At 46.2% G+C, this 18,649-nt stretch overlaps 1 protein-coding gene across 2 annotated transcripts in view; it reads left to right on the top strand.

Moving 5' to 3' along the window:
* The window catches only part of gga3b (golgi associated, gamma adaptin ear containing, ARF binding protein 3b), a gene marked incomplete at its 5' end in the record, with an annotated part of 43,617 nt that overhangs the window by 5,554 nt on the left and 19,414 nt on the right, over positions 1–18,649 (top strand). For both annotated transcript variants that reach the window (XM_084329509.1, XM_084329510.1), the window contains 9 exons: positions 3,163–3,266; positions 3,952–4,032; positions 6,044–6,181; positions 7,737–7,818; positions 8,056–8,172; positions 8,542–8,799; positions 12,652–12,734; positions 12,964–13,115; positions 13,482–13,756. In XM_084329509.1, coding sequence (XP_084185635.1) covers positions 3,163–3,266; positions 3,952–4,032; positions 6,044–6,181; positions 7,737–7,818; positions 8,056–8,172; positions 8,542–8,799; positions 12,652–12,734; positions 12,964–13,115; positions 13,482–13,756 — 1,290 coding nt within the window. The remainder of the gene's footprint in view (positions 1–3,162; positions 3,267–3,951; positions 4,033–6,043; positions 6,182–7,736; positions 7,819–8,055; positions 8,173–8,541; positions 8,800–12,651; positions 12,735–12,963; positions 13,116–13,481; positions 13,757–18,649) is intronic.

Below are 18,649 nucleotides of genomic sequence, written 5' to 3' on the forward strand. Positions count from 1 at the left end.
ATATATATATATATATATATATATATCCAGGATTGGGCTATATATCCCCACCTCTGCCCCATTACCTGTACACAAAACAAAACAAAACAATAAATAAAAAAAAACTCCAGAGTCCTGCTATTCACTAATTTTGCACTTCACGCTTGAAACCCGGGTTTCGTGCGAGATAAGCATGCGTGGCCGTCCACTCCGAGTCCGACTTCAGAGCGGGCGAAAGTGCACGGAGGAAGGCACATTTACATTGGAACAGCTGTAAATGCATAGTCTATATGCGAAGTCAGTCCCTGTTTGAAGATTTAAAAAAAGATTTCCAGTTCTAGTGTTATAACCTGTTATTATCTAATTAATTAGAATGTTAGAATTAATTTTAGAATGATGAAATCAGTGTGACTCATCAAGATCCTGGAGACCACAAGAGACACCTGTCTGACAGAGTTTATTGAAAGCATGCTTGAGAAGAGGCACTTCTTTGTTGAGCTAGGAGGAAAGAAAAGCAGGTGGCGAAGACTCAAGAATGGCCTCCCACAGGGAAGTGTGCTTGCACCACTTCTCTTTAACATCTACACCAACGACCAACCAAAAAGTGCAGACACTTGCTGCTTCATCTATGCAGACGATCTTAGCATAGGTGCACAAGCCACGGAGTTGTGGAAGACAGACTCTTACTACACCTTACTATGAAGAGAACCACCTACGTGCAAACCCATCTAAGACACAGGTGTGTGCCTTCCACCTGAGAAACCGTGAAGCCAAGCGCCAACTGAAGGTCAACGGTCAGGAACCTCCCTTGAACACTGTGAGCACCCAGTCTACCTAGGGGTAACCCTGGATAGATGCCTCTCTTTTAAGACCCACACTGAGAAGACCAAGTGCAAAGTGAGTGCGAGGAACAACATCATCCGCAAGCTCACTGGCACAACCTGGGGTGCTGCTAACCCACAGACCCTGAAGACAACCGCACTAGCTCTCTGCTACTCAGCTGCCGAGTATGCCTGCCCAGTATGGGAGCGAGCTGCCCATGTCAAGAAGTTGGATCCTGTCCTCAATGCTAGCTGCCGCCTTATTTACATTTACATTTACATTATTACCTTATCACAGGCTGCCTGAAATCAACACCTACAGACTGTCTATACATCCTGGCAGGCATAGCCCCACCAGAGATTCGACGAAATGCAGCAAGCCAGAAAGAGCGCCAACAGCAGTCTATTAACCAAAGACATCCTCTCTTCGGCCATGTGCCAGCCAATAGCCGCCTTAAATCCAGGAAAAGTTTCCTGAAGAGCGTCCCGCCCCTCAGAATAATGAGCACAAGCAGTGAAAGAGTCACTCGTGGGAAGAAAGACTTGACAACCTCCCACCAGCAACAACAATGGAGCTAAAGGCGAGCAAGGCACTGCCCCCTGGAGCAGACACCAACTATGCAGTGTGGAAATGCCTAAACAGAATAAGATCTGGTGTTGGACGTTCAAAAGCCACTCTCGCCAAATGGGGATACTTACATGATGGGGACGTTGTGTGTGATTGTGGCACTGAAACACAGACCATGCAGCACCTCCTGATATGCCCCCTGCTAGAACAGCCCTGCACAGCATCGGACTTGGCAGAGTTCAATGAGAAGGGACAGCAATGTGTTCAGCTGTGGTTGAATCACATCTAGCCAAGCCTTGTAATTGACTGAAGAAGAAGTGTGACTGTACTCTAGTATTGTATGGTTTATTTGTATTGGGAAAGATACAGACACATTAGCTGGTTGAACAACATCTATATGTGTGGTAATAATGCAGATATTGAGTGTATTTCTGTGAAAATGTGCATGGCGCACGCCTCTGAATCCAACCAAAGCGATTAAATTAGCTTCCCACCCGCGCACGGATGGTGTGAACAGCGATGCCTGTTAACATGGGAGCGAAAGTGAAGCACTGACCGCCTCACGCGCATCAGTCAGCCTGTTCTCTTTCTCTACTCATCCCCATGCTTCTCCAGCTGTCCTACAATGTCCTAGGCGACCGTTAGACGTCCATGATGACTTCTTCCCTCCACCCCTCTCCTCTTTGTTCTCTCCCGTGCTTCCCTCCACCCCAGCCCCCTCCACTCTCTCCCCCTCCTCCTCCTCCACTCCCCCCACTCCACTCCCCCTACTCCACTCTCCCCCCTCATCTCTCTCCTCTACTCCCTCTCCCTTCCCTCCACACTACTCTCCATCCTATCCCCCCTCTCCTTTATCCCCCTCTTATTGTCACTCTTATGTGTTCTCTCATTGGGCTAACCTCTAGTGAAAGAAATAAGAGTGTTTTCTGGGCACCCCCTAAACCGTTTTGAGCGTGAATGTCAGTCAGTCAAGTGAATACACAACATCTCACAACACTCCAACTTACAGTACAGTCTTAAATACATCACTCATCTAAAAAACGAAAACCTACTGTATGTACTCATTAGGGATGGGTACCGAATCCTGTACTTTTAAGGGTATCGACCGAATCACGTCGGTACTACAGAGTACCGATTCACGTGAGATCCACCGGTGCCACATTTCGGTACTGTAAACAAAAAACAAACAAAAAAGTTATTTCTTTTTTTAAGTCCGATGACGTCAACGTTTCGTTTACCGCAAAACAAAACCTATGAAGTGTACCACACTTTCACGTCAACGTTCACGCACACAATACATGCTTACCTAGGATTTGACTTGATTCAACAACAAAGAAGTCGGAGCAATGGCAAGCCAAAAACGGTCGCAAGTGTGGTTACACTTTACAAAGCTAGATGCAGACAACGCTCGCTGCAATATTATATATTTATTATCAAATTGTTCTAAATAAATAATAATGATAATAAACATAAACAATTTTACAACTGAGGTAGGTAGATTACATTATTTTAGACTAAAGTACCGAAAAAGGTACCGTTGGTTACCCAACCCTAGTACCCATAGGATTAAAAAGAATATAACACTGTGTCCTCTGCACAATTGTGTGTGTTTTCATGGGTGATGGTCACTACGATGGTTCAAAATAAGATTTGGATATCATCGCTTATATTTGATGATGATGAACATAGGCCTGTTGCTGGCCTTGGGTGACCCTTAGTCTTTTTTTGTCTTCATATGCTTGTTTATCTGAAGAATTCCGTTGAATCAATGCGATGAACTCTGTCCTCCCCCAGGCCTAGTGATGACCGACCCAGAGCTGCCTGTGGACAAGACGCTGATCCCCTCCCCTCCTACGCGGCCCAAGAACCCTGTGTTTGAAAACGAGGACATGGGGAAGGTGAGACACATTCCTGCTCCTATACAAACACACATGACCAAATCTGGAAATATTCAGTTAGGCGTGTTGTTTAACTTGGTCTCTCAAAGACAGCATTGGCCTTGATCAGGGAGATGTCATGACATGTTGGAGATGAAAGCTGATAGTGACCCCCCCCTTCCCCCCCCCATTTGTTCAAAGTCAGGCATACTGATTACACAAGTGTGTGTGTGTCTGTGTGTATGTATGTGTGTATGTATGTATGTATGTATGTATGTATGTATGTATGTATGTATGTATGTATGTATGTATGTATGTATGTATGTATGTATGTATGTATGTATGTATGTATGTATGTATGTATGCGACTATGCGTGTGTGTGTGTGTGTGTGTGTGTGTGTGTGTGTGTGTGTGTGTGTGTTGTCGACTAAAAACACACTTCTTTAATCAATATCTGAAGGAAAAAAACTTATTTTACTATTATGCACTCTGCTACTAAGGAATCTACCTTGCCTATATTATTATCTACTATGCTAATATGCACTCAAGTCTGTAGCACTTAAGTTTGACACTATTTGACAAATAATGTTACTTACCCTTAGCTGCCAGAGTTGTACCCTTCCTGCTGACTTGTTGTACAGAACTTGTAAGTCGCTTTGGATAAAAGCGTCAGCTAAGTGTGTGTGTGTTTGTGTGTGTGTGTAGCTGCTTGCAGAGCTTCTCCGGAGTAAGAACCCAGAGGACCTCCAGGAGGCCAACAGGTTGATAAAGAACATGGTGAAAGAGGTGAGAAACACACACAGAGAAAATCCACCCTAAAACACAATTTACATTAAGTCAATATCTATAAATAAAACTTCTGGAAACCAGAGCATTGAATTTGAATTTGTGATGTCATCAAGTGACACTTTTTGAAGTTTGTCTGTTGACACTGAGTTAGTCACAGACTTTATGGGCTCAAATATGTTTTGATGGAGCTATTATATTGAGACGAGTTCCATTTAAAATATATTGTAGCTGCAAGGGTGCAAAGCCAAATCACTTATGTTAAGAACTTGTGAACAAAGTAATGGGACTCTATAGGCGATTCATGTGCAAAGTGAAACATTTGGTGTCATCGATGGACATTACTCAACAACTTCCGTATTGAAACAAGTAATTTTGATGTTCATGCGGTCATGCATGTGTTTTGCGTCATTTCCACAAACTTTGTTTGTTCACAGCACCCATGTTTTTCAACCGAATTCAGCTGGATTGGACACAAAAATGCACAACTGTGTCCCCTAAAGATACTGTATGCCGCCAGTTTGATTAAAATTCATCCAGTAGTTGACTTTGTGCTGTTTCCTGTGTAAACACACAGCGGTATCTCTCCTGCCTCGACTTGTAGAACACACACACACACGCGCGCGCACACGCACACATGGCGTTCTTACTGCTCCTACATGCACAATACTGAGGGCCCAGATCACATCTAATCCTCCAAGCACAGTTTTTGCTGCAGATAATAATAGATAATAATAATCATCTAATTAGTGCTAGTCCATATATATTTTATATATATATTTCTAGGATGCTACATCAGCTCCCTAGTCCAACCCTACAAGGCACCTCATCACAGTTACAACGTTTTTGCACTTATCTTCCATCATGTTTAATGTGTGTGTGTTCAATGTAATCTGGAGTCAAAATATACTCCCTAACAATCTAAATGATTAAAAAATATTTCCATATAGTTTCAGATTTCAGATTAAACTTCTTCCTTGTGAAGAACATTCATTTAGTCTTTGCAACTGAAACCTTAAAACCACATGGCTTCCCCCACATCTCAAATTAATGTATTCCTTCTTGCAATATCTTTGAACTATATGGCTTAAATGTCTCCCTCCTTTCCATGAAGCCTCATCATCTGCAAATAAAGATCTTCCCATATCTAACAATACATTTCCATAGATGTCATTTATCATAATGGAGAACAATATAGGACTAATCACACTCCCCTGTCCTTTTTTCAACCTTATCCTTATTGGCAATTTCAGATCCTACCTTTAGCTGGATGATTAAAAAAGTCTGTTATCAGGGGCGGTCAGGTGGCGTAACGGAGATTGCGTTCGTCACCAACCCCGGAGCGGCTGGATTCGCCTGTTCGAATCCAGCTCACAGCTCCGGGGTTGTCACCAGCTTGGCTGGCCGTTCACACTAATACAATTGGCAGTATTAGAGGGTGGGAGAAGCTGGCGGGGTGGGTCCGGGTCGTTGTAAACAGCGACTCCTACAGTTCGGTCGGGGCGCCTGCTAAGCGCGGATAGGATCTAAGTGGGATAGTGTGATCCTTCCACACGCTACGCCCTCTCAGTGAGAATCCGCGCTGCCAGGTGAAAAGAAGCGGTTGATTGGCTGGACGTGTGTCGGAGGAAGCACGTGGTAGCCTCCACTCTCCCAGACCGACTGTGGGGGGTAAGTGCGCAGCGACCAGGAAGGGGATTGGGAATTGGCATAACGACTAACATTGGGATGGGAGAAAATCTGAGGAAAAAGGAGGGGGGAAAAGACCAATAAAAAAAAAAATCTGTTATCCAGTTAAAAATTTGAAAAAGTTGTGATTTGAGGATCAAGAAAAGAGGGGGCTTGAGATAGGTCAATTCCCATTGCATGTAACTTCAGCAGAAGCCCTTCCTTCCATAGCATATTATATTATCCTCTATCACAACTGTTGTTTTCCTCTTATCCCAACTGTTGTTTTCCTCTGTGACGTCACTGGTATTCTAATGTGGTGTGTCTGTGTTATTACCATCAGGACGATGCACGCGTGCAGAAGGTGACGAAGCGCATCCACACGCTGGAGGAGGTGACCATCAACGTCAGGCTGTTGAGCGAGATGCTGTCGCACTACGACAAGAACAGCTCCTCTGACTCCGACAGGGAGATCATCAAAGTGGGTGGTCACACACACACACACACACACACACACACACACACACACACACACACACACACACACACACACACACACACACACACACACACACACAAGCACACATGAACACACACACGACACGCACGCTGTGCACGCTCACACACTAGCAGCCACTTAACACTTTAACATGAGCGGGCACACACTCATGCCGCACACACGCACACTTATGGCCAAAAGGAAAGGCCACTTTAAATTAGAATAACAGGAACAGTGTATTGCACTACCAAAGCTACCTAGCATGTCCTATATGCTCTGTAAATAACTATGTACAGATACCGAGATTTCACACCATGTTACCTGTTACCTGTTTATTGCACAATGTTGTTTTTTATTGGATTCTATTATATGTTGTACCACTGTATTGCACACATCGTTGCGGGCAAGACCACCCGCATTTCATTGTATACTTGTATGCCGTGACAATTAAAACTCTTGACTTGACACACACACACACACACGTGCATCTACTCACATTTACTTGCATACCCCTTTCATATAGGGCTGGGCGATATGGTCAAAATATGACATCACAATACTTCTCTTATTTTCAATGGTATAATGATATTTGACTGTGTGATTTCACATTTATTTGAATTTCTTTTAGTTTTTTATTATAATAATAAATACATACATGTATAATTATAAGATTTGTATATACCTGCACAGCAGAGACAGGAAATGGCGGGGGTAGTGTGAGCCTCCCACACGTTACACCTCGCCAATGAGAGTCCGCGCTGGCAGGTGAAAAGAGTGACAGGCTGCCTCCTCGTGTACCGGAGGGGACACGTGATGCAAGGCTTCTATCCTCCCTACAACCGGCCAGTGGGGGGCATATGCGAGCAACGTTCAAGACAGGGGAGGGAAGAATTGGCACAGTGGAATTGGGATGGGAGAAAAATAAAGAACGAGGAGAAAAAGTGGATAAAAAAAAAAAGATTTGAGGGGGAGCTCCAGTAGCTCACCACGTACCGCGAGTGCTATTTCAGCGCCGTGGACAACCGTGCTCGTCACGGATCTGGGGCTGAGCGAGTTCGAATCCCGGACTGCAGCCGTGCCTTTCCCAGAGTGTCTTCCCCCCCATCTGAACCCTTTCAGCCTGCTTCTGTCGGTCGAACTTGACCAAGTATAAATGCGATAAACGTATAAAAGAGCCAGGGAAATGGCCAAAGTTTAAAAAAAAAAAAGAAAAAAAAAAAAAAGATTTGTATATACCGTTGACTCAATGACGAGGGTATAGTAAAAATCCATAACTTTGTATGGATCCATGACTTTATACCTTCATATTCTCTATACCTTCCTGGCCTAATTCCATATATATATATATATATATATATATATATATATATATATATATATATATATATATATATATATATATATATATATATATATATATATATATATATATAGTGCTTTTATTTAAAAAATTAAAAAAATTAAGAAATTCACACACATGACATCACAATGAATAATATTGAAGTATGTTGTTTTCCTGCTCATCTGTTAATCTCAGGAACTATTCGACCGCTGTGACAAGTTGAGACGTGCCGCTTTCAAAATGGCCACCGAGACAGAAGATAATGACACAAGTTTGGGTGAGAACATGGAGTCAGAATTTGGGGCGTAAAAATTTTCAGCACTCACAAACATGAGTTTCTATTATATTCAATATTATTATATATTATATGTCTCTGTTCTGCATTCACCGTCAGAGTTAAGTTGAGCAGAGCATCTCCAAGCCTCTTCCTGTCCAGTACGTGGAGTTGCCGCCTCTCCAGATTCTCACCAGGTCACAGTTTATCATTTTCAACCCTTGACCTTTGACCCCTTAGGTGACATCCTGCAGGCCAGCGATGACCTCTCCAGGGTCATCAACTCCTATAAGAAGATAGTTGAAGGCCAGACCATCAATGGTGATATTGAAGACCCTAGATCTACTGCTGGTGATGGTGAGTCCACACAGACACAGAAATACATGTGCACGCACGCACGCACGCACACACACACACACACACAGACACACACACACACACACTCAAATACTACTGTTTTACACACAAACAGGGCACTTAATAAGTAGTATTTATTTTGTTCGTCAACCAGACTCCAAAGTTCACCTGAAAGTTGTATGTCTTAAAGCCTGATAGATAGAAAAGCCTGATAGAACACGTGTTGAGGTTATCTGCCAGTGACCAGTAGTGCAGCTGACAGACTGACAGTCCACATTTACCAGCAGGTTTGAACTGCAAGCTTTTTTCATAAATTAATAAATACATTTTTATGCAGTGATATCTTTCTCTCTCTCTCTAAAACAACAGTTGGCGGTCAGACAACAGAGACGCTCATCGACCTGGCCGGCATCGACATTCCAAGTCCTCCTCAACCTGCCCCTCCCACGCAACCTCCTGACTCCGCCACCGTGGCCAATCCCATGGGTTTCCCCATCCCTGTCCTGCCCCCTCCTCCAAAACGATTGGCTGGTTCCCACTGCAGTCAAAACAGCAGCCCCAGCCATCCAGCTAGTGACAAAACATCCACCGCACTGTCTCTTCTCGACGATGAACTACTGTCCTTAGGTATTTGAATGATATATAGCAGGGGTCAGCAACCTTTTTGACATGAAGTGCCAGTTTGAAATATAGTTGTAACTAGTGTGCCTGTGCCATATCAACAATATTCCATGCATCGTAATTTTTTTTCTCATAATCAGGTATTTTTTATGATAATTTTTACATTATTACATCATTATTGTTATTGTTATTATTATTTTTTTGATCCACTTTTTCTCCCATTTTCTATATTTTCTCCCATCCCAATTTCATATCATCCAATTCAACCCTCCCCTGTCACGAACGCTGTTTCTTGCCTCCCACAAGCCGGCTGCAATGTGGACTAAGTCATACATAGCACAAGTCCCCTCCGGTACTTGAGGTAACAGCAGTCGCATCTTTTCACCTGCGCAGCTCGATCTCTCAGTGGCGAGGAGTAACGCGTGGGAGGCTCACGCTGCCCCTGACACTTCCTGATTCTACTGCGCAGGCGCACCAACCGACCTGTAGGAGTCGCTGTCCACAACGCCCGATCCCCACCCATCAGTTTCCCACCCCCTAATACGGCCAATGTGTATTAGTATGAACGACCAGCTAAACTGAAAGCAATGTGGAGCGCTGGGCTCGAACAGGCGAGCCCAGCGTCTCCGCATTCGTGGCGAGCGCCTTGCCCACTACGCCACGTAGCCGCCTTGTTATTGTTATTATTAACAATATTATTATGATGGTTGTATCAACCCTAAATCTGAGTTGGGGCGGGGGTGCAATGCAGACAAACAGTTTTGCTTTACTGAGCTCCGTTATCTGGGGGCTGTAGTTGGTCACTTTAAGCTGCACACCGGAGCATCTTTTAATCCAGCTGTTTGCTGTTCTCTGATATTTTCTGACATTTCGTTGATGCGTCGCTCGACACTTCAAGCTGACATGGGGATATCTTTTATCCTTGATTTGATTGTCTCTTTGTTTGGCAAGCCTTCAAACAAAACATCTGAGCTACAGAGAAAAGCCTCCTTGATATACTCGCCATCAGTGAATGGCTTTCCACATTTCGCAATGCAATGAGCAATGCGATAGCTTGCTTCAGTTGCGTGGTTTTTATCAGTCGTGAACACTTCGAGGGTGCTGGCTTGCTTTCTATACCTGGCCACGGCACGTTTAATCGATTCTGCCTTAACTTTTTTGATGCTTCGTCTCAAAATGGCGTTTCACACCTGACGTTCTGCAAACTACATTTTCTAAACATAAAGTACACACAGCACGGTCCTTCTGACACACAAACCCGTAGTCGTCTGTCCACGAGGGCTGGAATGCCCGAATTTCCTTTGCTTTAACTGTCTTAGCGGGGGTTGCCATCATGAAAGACGGCACATACAGAATGCAACCGCAGCACTGTGTGATTACCTGGGAACTGCGCACGGGCGCGGGAGGCCAGCTGACTGCTGACAGCTGAGCACCATGGGAACAGCTGTATAGCTGTCATAGGGGTGTGCAAAACAGTCGACTTACAAAAAAGAACCTGTGGGAGGATTTCAACAAGATAAATGCGACAACAGTGCAAAATATTTCACTATAATATTTCAAAGCGAAGTAAAAAAAAAAAAAAAAAAAAAAAAAAAATATAATTAATTAAAAAAAAATTATGCTGCCCCCTGTGCCAATGAAAATGCCCCCGCGTGCCTATGTGGGCATGCGTGCCTAGGGTTGCCTACCCCTGATATATAGGAATGCCGAAAGTATTTTATTTCACCTCAGGAGTCATAATAGTACTGTACAGGGTCAGCCATTTGTGGCCCCCCTACAGCAGTTAGAGGTTCAGTACTCAGGACACTTAAGGCACACACATCTATGCAGAGCAGTCTCTATGCCTGTACAGTACAGCCTGCAAAACAGCTCTGCCCCAATAATTTTGTTATTACTGTAACAAAAACTGACCTCCGTGACAAAACGTATATATATATATATATATATATTATAATATTATTTTTTATTTGTAACCTTTATTTAACCAGGAAGTCCCTTGAGCATGTTAAAAACACACATGGAACAACAGATACATACATTAAGCTGTAATGTGTTCTGAAGGTTATTCCATGACCAGGGCACAAAATAGGAAAAAGTCTTGATTTGTATGATAGATATCAGCTCTACCTGTGATTTATAAAACAGCAGCGGAGTAGACTGACACATGGGGGAATTGCTGCTCTTTTTTAATCGCAGGTAGAGCTGATATGTATCATGGGTTAAATTTAAAAGTTTGGTAACTCTTGGACATAAATCCATGATTTTAAACCATTCTGTCTCCGTTTGTACCTGTGTCAGAGAGAGAGGTGCTGTTCTGCTGTGTGTGTGTGTGTGTGTGTGTGTGTGTGTGTGTGTGTGTGTGTGTGTGTGTGTGCATGCCTTTCTCTGCACCCACACACAGAGGGGGAGGGGTTGTATCAGCTCAGTCAGCGGAGCGGACGGGGGAATCGATGCTGGTGTGAACAGCCAGGCATACTGTGCGGCGCGCGAGAAGAATCATTTGTGGCACTTGCCGGCTTTTTGGCCCTGCTCTGTTCCCAGTCTAAGGAACCCAGACCTTTATGGCTGTGTTGATCATCGTTTCCATGGACACAGTGAATAAACAAGGCTGCACGTGAAGTGAAATAATTAAAAAAGGATTTCAACAAATTTTCGGTTCTTTATTTATAAAATAGACCATACAAAATGTATATAATATTATTTATTCAATATATTAACACTTTGGGTGCCAAAAACGAGTTAAGTTGTTTCTGGGCCTAAGTGGTTCAGTGCCCAAAACGATATTTTTATTCATACCATAATGGAATGAGTCTGAGGTCGAATACTGGCCGCATCCCGCTAGACGGCGGTATCGAGCACCCTTTGTAACCTTGTATCTTGGCCTGTGTAATGGCCAAACGTGTCCGGTTTCATGTTTCCTTGTCGGGCGAGGGCAGCCGTTCTCCTGGTTCCATTGAAGCATGTCAAATATCCCCGATCCATATGTTGTGATGGATTATGCCATGGGCCAAATGGACATTGGATGTACCAGATGGCGATCAAACAATTGGAATATTATTTTCGGAATACTCCCGATCACAGGTAAGAACGATCTGACCTAAATTTTAGCTTTTATACCGATCGGGCTGATAAGCATTTTTAGTGTTCAATACGAATGCCGTTACTGACAGTCAAATAATCAGAAACGACCCCCCCATTTCATGCATTCATGATGAAACATAATACTTATGACATAGATCTGATTTTGGAATAATAGCGTGTACAGGCAAGAAATGGCAACGTCTATATAGTGGAATCTACATATAGGGCTATAACTCAGCATTTCATGAATTACCCTAGACCGCTCTAAAACCATACTTATATTCACCACGGTATAACACGGGAACGTATGGATGGAAACATTTAATATTTTTCACATATGGAACAATAGATAGGTGATGTCATATGGGCCATAGTGTTGTATCCATAGCTATAATATAGAATATAGTTATAGCTCTACAAACAAGGTGACGGATCCCTATCTATCTAGCGGTGGCGTTGCTACAGAGGGCTGCGTCTAATGGCTGGCACTGAAAGTGTTAAGGGGAAATTATATGAATATAATTAGCACAGGTCAGTGTACTTCCTCTTTGCGCAGAGATGTTTGGCAGTGGAACGTCGTTCAACTCTCTGCATAGGAGTGTGACTTAGACAAAGATGTCACTGGGTTTGAACCTGTGAGTGTCCCAGTTACAGGACAGTCTCTCTACCCACCAGGACACCGTGCCGCTACGAATCATCATCATTCAGGTTGTAATGGAGGGCAGTTTGCTGTTTCATCACGCAGTTTGTGACGATATCTACACGACTTCTTTTCAGGCTTGAATGACCCGGTTCCCTCTCTGAGCAGCCAATCAAAATCCAAACTTGATGACCTGTCCAATCAGTGGAGCTCCTTACAGGTACTACTTCTAATAGGAAGACAGTCTTGTTGTTTTTACATGCAGGAAGTTGTTATTAGTTAGTAGTTACTGTTGATGTAGGCATATGTTTTTTTGTATGTTATTTAATGATGAATATTGGTTGTTAAGTTAAAAAACATTTGTTATAGAGGTATTAAGTGATCAACAGTTAAAAATATTTGACAATGTATCATGATATCGCATGTAATATCCGACTCTGTCTCCTCAGGCGCCAGAAGCGAGCCTGGATCTGTTTGGTAGTGTTGGTAGCTCAGGTCCAGTGTTCCCAGCAGCTCAGCCCCCGGTCGGGCCTACCCCCGCCATTAACAGTCTGCAGGACCTGCAGGATCTGGCCATGCTGGACTTTGGAGAACCCAAGAGGTATGAGGTCCAGAGGTCATGCCAGGAATGAGTTTTACCAGACAAAGTGTGAATTGGGGTTCTCTCTCTCTCACAAAGGACTCAAGTCGTGGTTGAAATATACATTTTGAAGGAAAAATAAATCTAACACAATGCACAGAAATGTACAGTGCCTGTGATGGATGAAAGAAACTGTTTTGATCCCGTAGTTATAGACTTAATTTTTTTCTGAATTTTTAGTAATTCAAGATGTTTAGCGTGTTGCGATTTCCGTACCAAAAAATAAATAAAGATTCAAGGAATTTTCTAGGAAAAGGTCTCCTTTCACAGAATTACAACCTAAAAGTAAATCTGGGTGGGATTCCTCTTCTGATGTCATTATTTCAGTTTGCCTGGCCAGATGACTGTGGGTAGCAGCTTCGGGATGACACCAGCCGCCATGTCTGGACACGTCGCCCCCTCGTCTGCCTCTCTCCTCCAGGGCTCCGTGCCCGGGTCCCCTGCTGTGTCCCACGCCAAGGCCCAGAGTCTGGGCTCAGCCCCGGGCAGCCCGCTGTTCCACTCCCTGTCCCCCTGCCACCCTGCACTCCAGGGCAGCCCGGCCAGAGGACCAGAGGTCTCCTTAGGCAATGTGCACGTTCCTCTGGAGGCCATTAGACCAAGTGAGTAGAGCAGGGGTGCCCGTCAATGTGCGGCTCTTCCATCCATAAAAGAAAATTACGTTTTTTTTTTTTTTTTTTTTTTTATGTCACTCATTCCATAAGGACGTAGAATAAACATTTAATATTTTTTTTAAATGGTTTATTTGCATGTTCTTGGTATCTGAATCAAGGGACATATATGGATCAGTGTCAGAAATAGTGTGTCTGTTACTAGGCTTGAGTAAATTGTAATGAACCAAAGGAGAATATCAATTCTATTGACATTTCTTTTTATCTTTGACTGTGAATAACACCATTCTAAAATTTACCAGACCTGAAAAATCTAAGCAAATGAATAAAGGGAAGATGATTAAACAGAAGGTTTTGTAGATACAGTACTGAATTCTGCCATCTTTTTTATAATGTAAATTTCTCCACCATTTTTCATCATATTGCAACACCGCTTTTTTGCAAGACGTTCACAGAAAGGTAGAGAAACTAACGAAAGGTTAAACCTAGTTATATGAGTACTGGCTAAGCGTCCCGCTCTTAAGCCTATCGAGATATACCTCATCTCATGTACCTACTGTACTCCACTAACGAAAAACAAATACACCCACACCTGCCGGGTCCCGCCCCTATGGAGGCGTAGCCTATAAGACACTAGGCATGGTCACCAAACACTCTTCCTCGCCAAAAAACCCGTTTCCAAGAAAAGATTCCTCAAACAGGGACTCAGGGCCGTTAAGAGCGGGACGCTTAGCCAGTACTCATATAACTAGGTTATATACATAACCTTTCGTTATATTATCGTACTTGGCCATCGCGTCCCGCTCTTAAGCCTATCGAGATATGGGGTAGAGCGGACGCGAGGCCCGACAAATGTACCCCCTGAGGACCCGTAAGCCCACATCAAGGGGTTGGGGAGTCCCGTCACCCCATCCTTCCTAATGACCGGACATGACGGGTGAAGGCCCGCATCTAACTCACTAGCGTGAGGAGGCGGATGAAAACGCCTGAACCACAATATCCCTGGAGCGGAAGAACTCCGGATATTTTTAGGCACGAAGGCAGGATTAGGCCGCAGAGTGACACCGCAATCGGAACGAAAGACAGGCACTCTGGTCGTACTGAGAGAGCACAAAGCACACCCACGCGTTCAGCGGAGGTGACGGCCAGCAAGAACGCGGTCTTGAACGACAAATAAAGAGGCTCAAACGGGGCCAAGGACAACCGACGAGGACCAATTGAAGATCCCAACTCGGAGCCAAAGAGCGTTGCACCGGCTTAACGCGTCGAGCGCCAAGCAGGAAACGCCTCACAAGAGGGGGCTGAACAAGACATCCCCCTCAAATCCCTCATGATAGGAGGATATAGCTGCTGCATATACCCTCACAGTCGAAGCCGACAGTCTATCAAGGAGAGACCGGAGGTAACTAAGGACAGCATCCAGGGGGCAGGAGACTGGGTCCCGGCCCCCCGCCTTACACCACACTTGGAACATACGTCATCTGCCCGCGTAAAGCGCGACAGTGGAGGGAGCATGCGCATTCCGGATGGTACAGTATCAACCACAGAAGGGTCCATCCTCTCCAGACTACCAGTAGCTGGATCAGGACCGGGAACGACACAGCTGCGCCCCGGTCCGGCGCCATCAGGATCAAGAACCTGCGCCCCTCAACGTACCCGTCCCAACAACTGACCTAACGGATGTATGGGGAAGAATCCCAGGCGGCACGGCATCGGTCGCCGCCTGGTGCAGACGGGGGGAGGCTGGGGAGCATACTCCTCCCTGTCTGTCGATATACGACACTGACGTCGTATTGTCCGTCCTGATCAACACCGTTTGAGGACCAGAAGGACCGCTTTCAATACCAACACATTGAACGTAGCGCAGACCGGGCTGCATGGTTTGCCAGCTGCCCCCTACTGCGTTGGCCCGACGCGTCACCAGCGAGGGAGGCGTCGGTGAAAAACGTGATGTGAGACAGCGCCGTAACCGTCCTAGGACGGAACCTCGACAACACGCTCTGAGAGGGATGCCCATAGCACTCCAACCGTTGACTGGGCAGAGGAGTACTCTACTTCCAGTCTACAGCAAACCCCAGGCTGGTAGGGACCTGCCTGGTACGAGACCCGACGATCCACCTTGACCACGAAGGACCAGAACGTCGTCAGGGCAGAATACACTTCGTAACCCCTGACGACGCAGAGGCCCCCGTGCGGCCTCCACGCACTTGGTGAAGATGCGGGGAGCCAGAGAAAACCGAACGGCAGCCTCTGGTACTCATACGCTAACCCTGCAAAGGAAGTGTAGGTAAGCCCTAGGATGGAAGATCGGAGATGCGAATACGCATCCTACAGGTCTATGGAGGAGAACCAGACCCCCACCTGACAGTGTTCAACAGGTAGGAGACGATCCAAAAAATGCTGAACCTTCCCATGGGACAGGTCCAGCATGGGTCTGACACCCCCCTCTCCCGATTTCTCAGGCACCAGAGAACACCGGGAGGAGAACGCCACAACGATGGCTTGCTTCGTCCACAGAGATTGAATCTCGTTGACCAGAGCTGTCACTGCTGGTGACCCTGACAATAGGGTCTGTACCAAACCCGAAAACGGGTGGGGTTGTGTAGACACAAGTCCCCGCCTCAGCATTCTCTCCATCCACCTCGACATATGGTACCGCCGTAGTCATATGTGATGACACTCCCAACGCACCCGCCGCCATGTGGCGCAGGTCCGCCAGGAACTGTAGATAGTCGGCCCGGTCCCACCCGCTGTGCGTAGCCAACCCTGGACCCTTGTGAGCAGAGCGTTCCGTGGAGTCGGGTCGGAACCTGAGGCAATCGCACCCAATGGGGGACCCCGACAGAAAGGGCCGGTTTGATACGGGGGAAGCTGACATCAATCTAGGTGACAAAAACCCCCCCACTGAACACACCCCTCCAGAACATGCTGAGGAGTTGTTCTGCAGCCGGACATGCAAGGCGTGAGGACCCCATGGGTTCCACACACCGTAGCCCTGCAGTGATATTACTACCACCCAAATCACGCGTGCCTGCGAAACCACTGCCAATCTTTCAGGAGTGGGAGGCACCAACATGATACCTGGCCTGGCGAAGGCGAGGTCGGGGAAGCCCGCACTGTGTGCCTCAAAAGGTTCCGAGCCCCCCTGCTGACAACACTTATAGTTGACAGACGTAACACCAGGCTCAACCAACACAGGTTATGGTGTGGGAGCCGCTTGACAGCACAACATTCTCACGGACAGACCCAGGCTCAGCCATCAACTGGGTGTCAGGCCCTGTCCCCATGAGAAGCGAAAAGTGGTCCCGCAGCCTAAGGAAACAATCAGAGCCCCCTTTTTCCGCTGGTGTTGGGGGAGGGAGTGATCGGAGAGCGGGCTGCTCGCGGCAGGACGTCGACGGCTTGTTGTTCAAGCCGAGCCCATCCAACATGGCCGATCCCTCGGCCGCCAAGGCTGTCGGCCTTGTGGACACCTGTCGATTCAACGGCCAGGATACCTCCGGCGGGGGAAAACATGGCCGCCTGTCGAGGGCCTCGTCATCGCCGCTGACGAGGCCGTGCTCTCTCTTCTTCTGGCTGCGCGGTGTGAGGCGGTGTGGGGCCTAGGACAATACCGCCCGCGCTCCAGCAGAAGACCAAAATCCCCTGCGGAGAGGGGAACCCTGAGCGGTTATAGCTTGCGGCTAGGTCAAAGCTAATAACGTCAATAACCTCGCGCGATGTGTCGACGTCGGCTGGCCCTCAAGGCCCCGCCACCAGACACCATTTTTTTGATAGAAAAAACAGCAATTCGAACACAGTTACTAATCGCTGCCAAATCCATACCGTGGCGGTACAGGCTTTAGCAGCCCACCAGCCACTCGCCAGGCCGACCCACCTCATGGCGTCGGCCGGCGGGGCACTGTTTCAATATGTCAAAAGCAAAGGACTGATGTTAACACGGAGCACCATTGGTGGTTGCAAACAGCAACCTCCACTGTGGTGTGCACCATGAAGGGGTTAAATGAATAAAAGAACTAACACCACAAAATACTGTAGAATGAGCAAGCCCATGTACACAACGTTAAGGGGAGGCGGACCAGAGAGAACCAGTCCCACATTCATTCATAATATTCACAACAGCACACCAGCCCTAGCTTAGCCCATTTACCCAAAAAGGTAAACAAAGCCCCCCCCGCACTACTCCCCCAATAGACACCGATTGACCGTCAGCATGAATGGTTGAGAGGAGAGAAAGCTGTAGCATAGACAGACATTCTCGCAGCGGAGAGACAGAACAAAACAGTAGCCCACTACACTACTATAGCATAGCGTCTTCAATGCTACTATGGACAGAAAACAGTCAGCTGAGCCACAATACGGGCCGCCGCTAAGTCCCATCCTGCAGTAGTATAGCTCTACTGCCACCCGCCGAGCCTCAAGCATCGGCTTCCGGGTGGAAACACCGTTCAAAACCCCGCCGGGGCACAGGTTTAACGCTACCTGGCTAGGTTACCTAGTCACGGCACACCCTGTTGTCAACCCATTTACCCGTAAAAAGGGGTAAAATAGGACTCTGCAAAACCCCCACATTAGCTACCGACTGACCTTCATTGATGAACCGGGCAAGAGGAGGGAAAAGCGGCAAAATCCCACGGCGGAGACATTAGAACAGCGTAGCAGTAGTGTTAGCATATAGCATTAGCATGTAGCGTTAGCATTAGTTGTTTAGCAGCACGCTTCCAGGATCGTTTGGAACCCGTCCACTGCAGTGAACCGTTCACCAAACCATCCCGCCCCTGGCGCCGACACACAACATGGTTGTGTAACAAAACAAACCAGCATTACTAACTAATATCAATGCCTGATGACACAGGGCCTACCTGTGTACAAGTCGGCTCGATA

The sequence above is a fragment of the Notolepis coatsorum genome, assembly GCF_963971535.1.
Source record: "Notolepis coatsorum genome assembly, chromosome: 14".
Classification (NCBI taxonomy): domain Eukaryota; kingdom Metazoa; phylum Chordata; class Actinopteri; order Aulopiformes; family Paralepididae; genus Notolepis; species Notolepis coatsorum.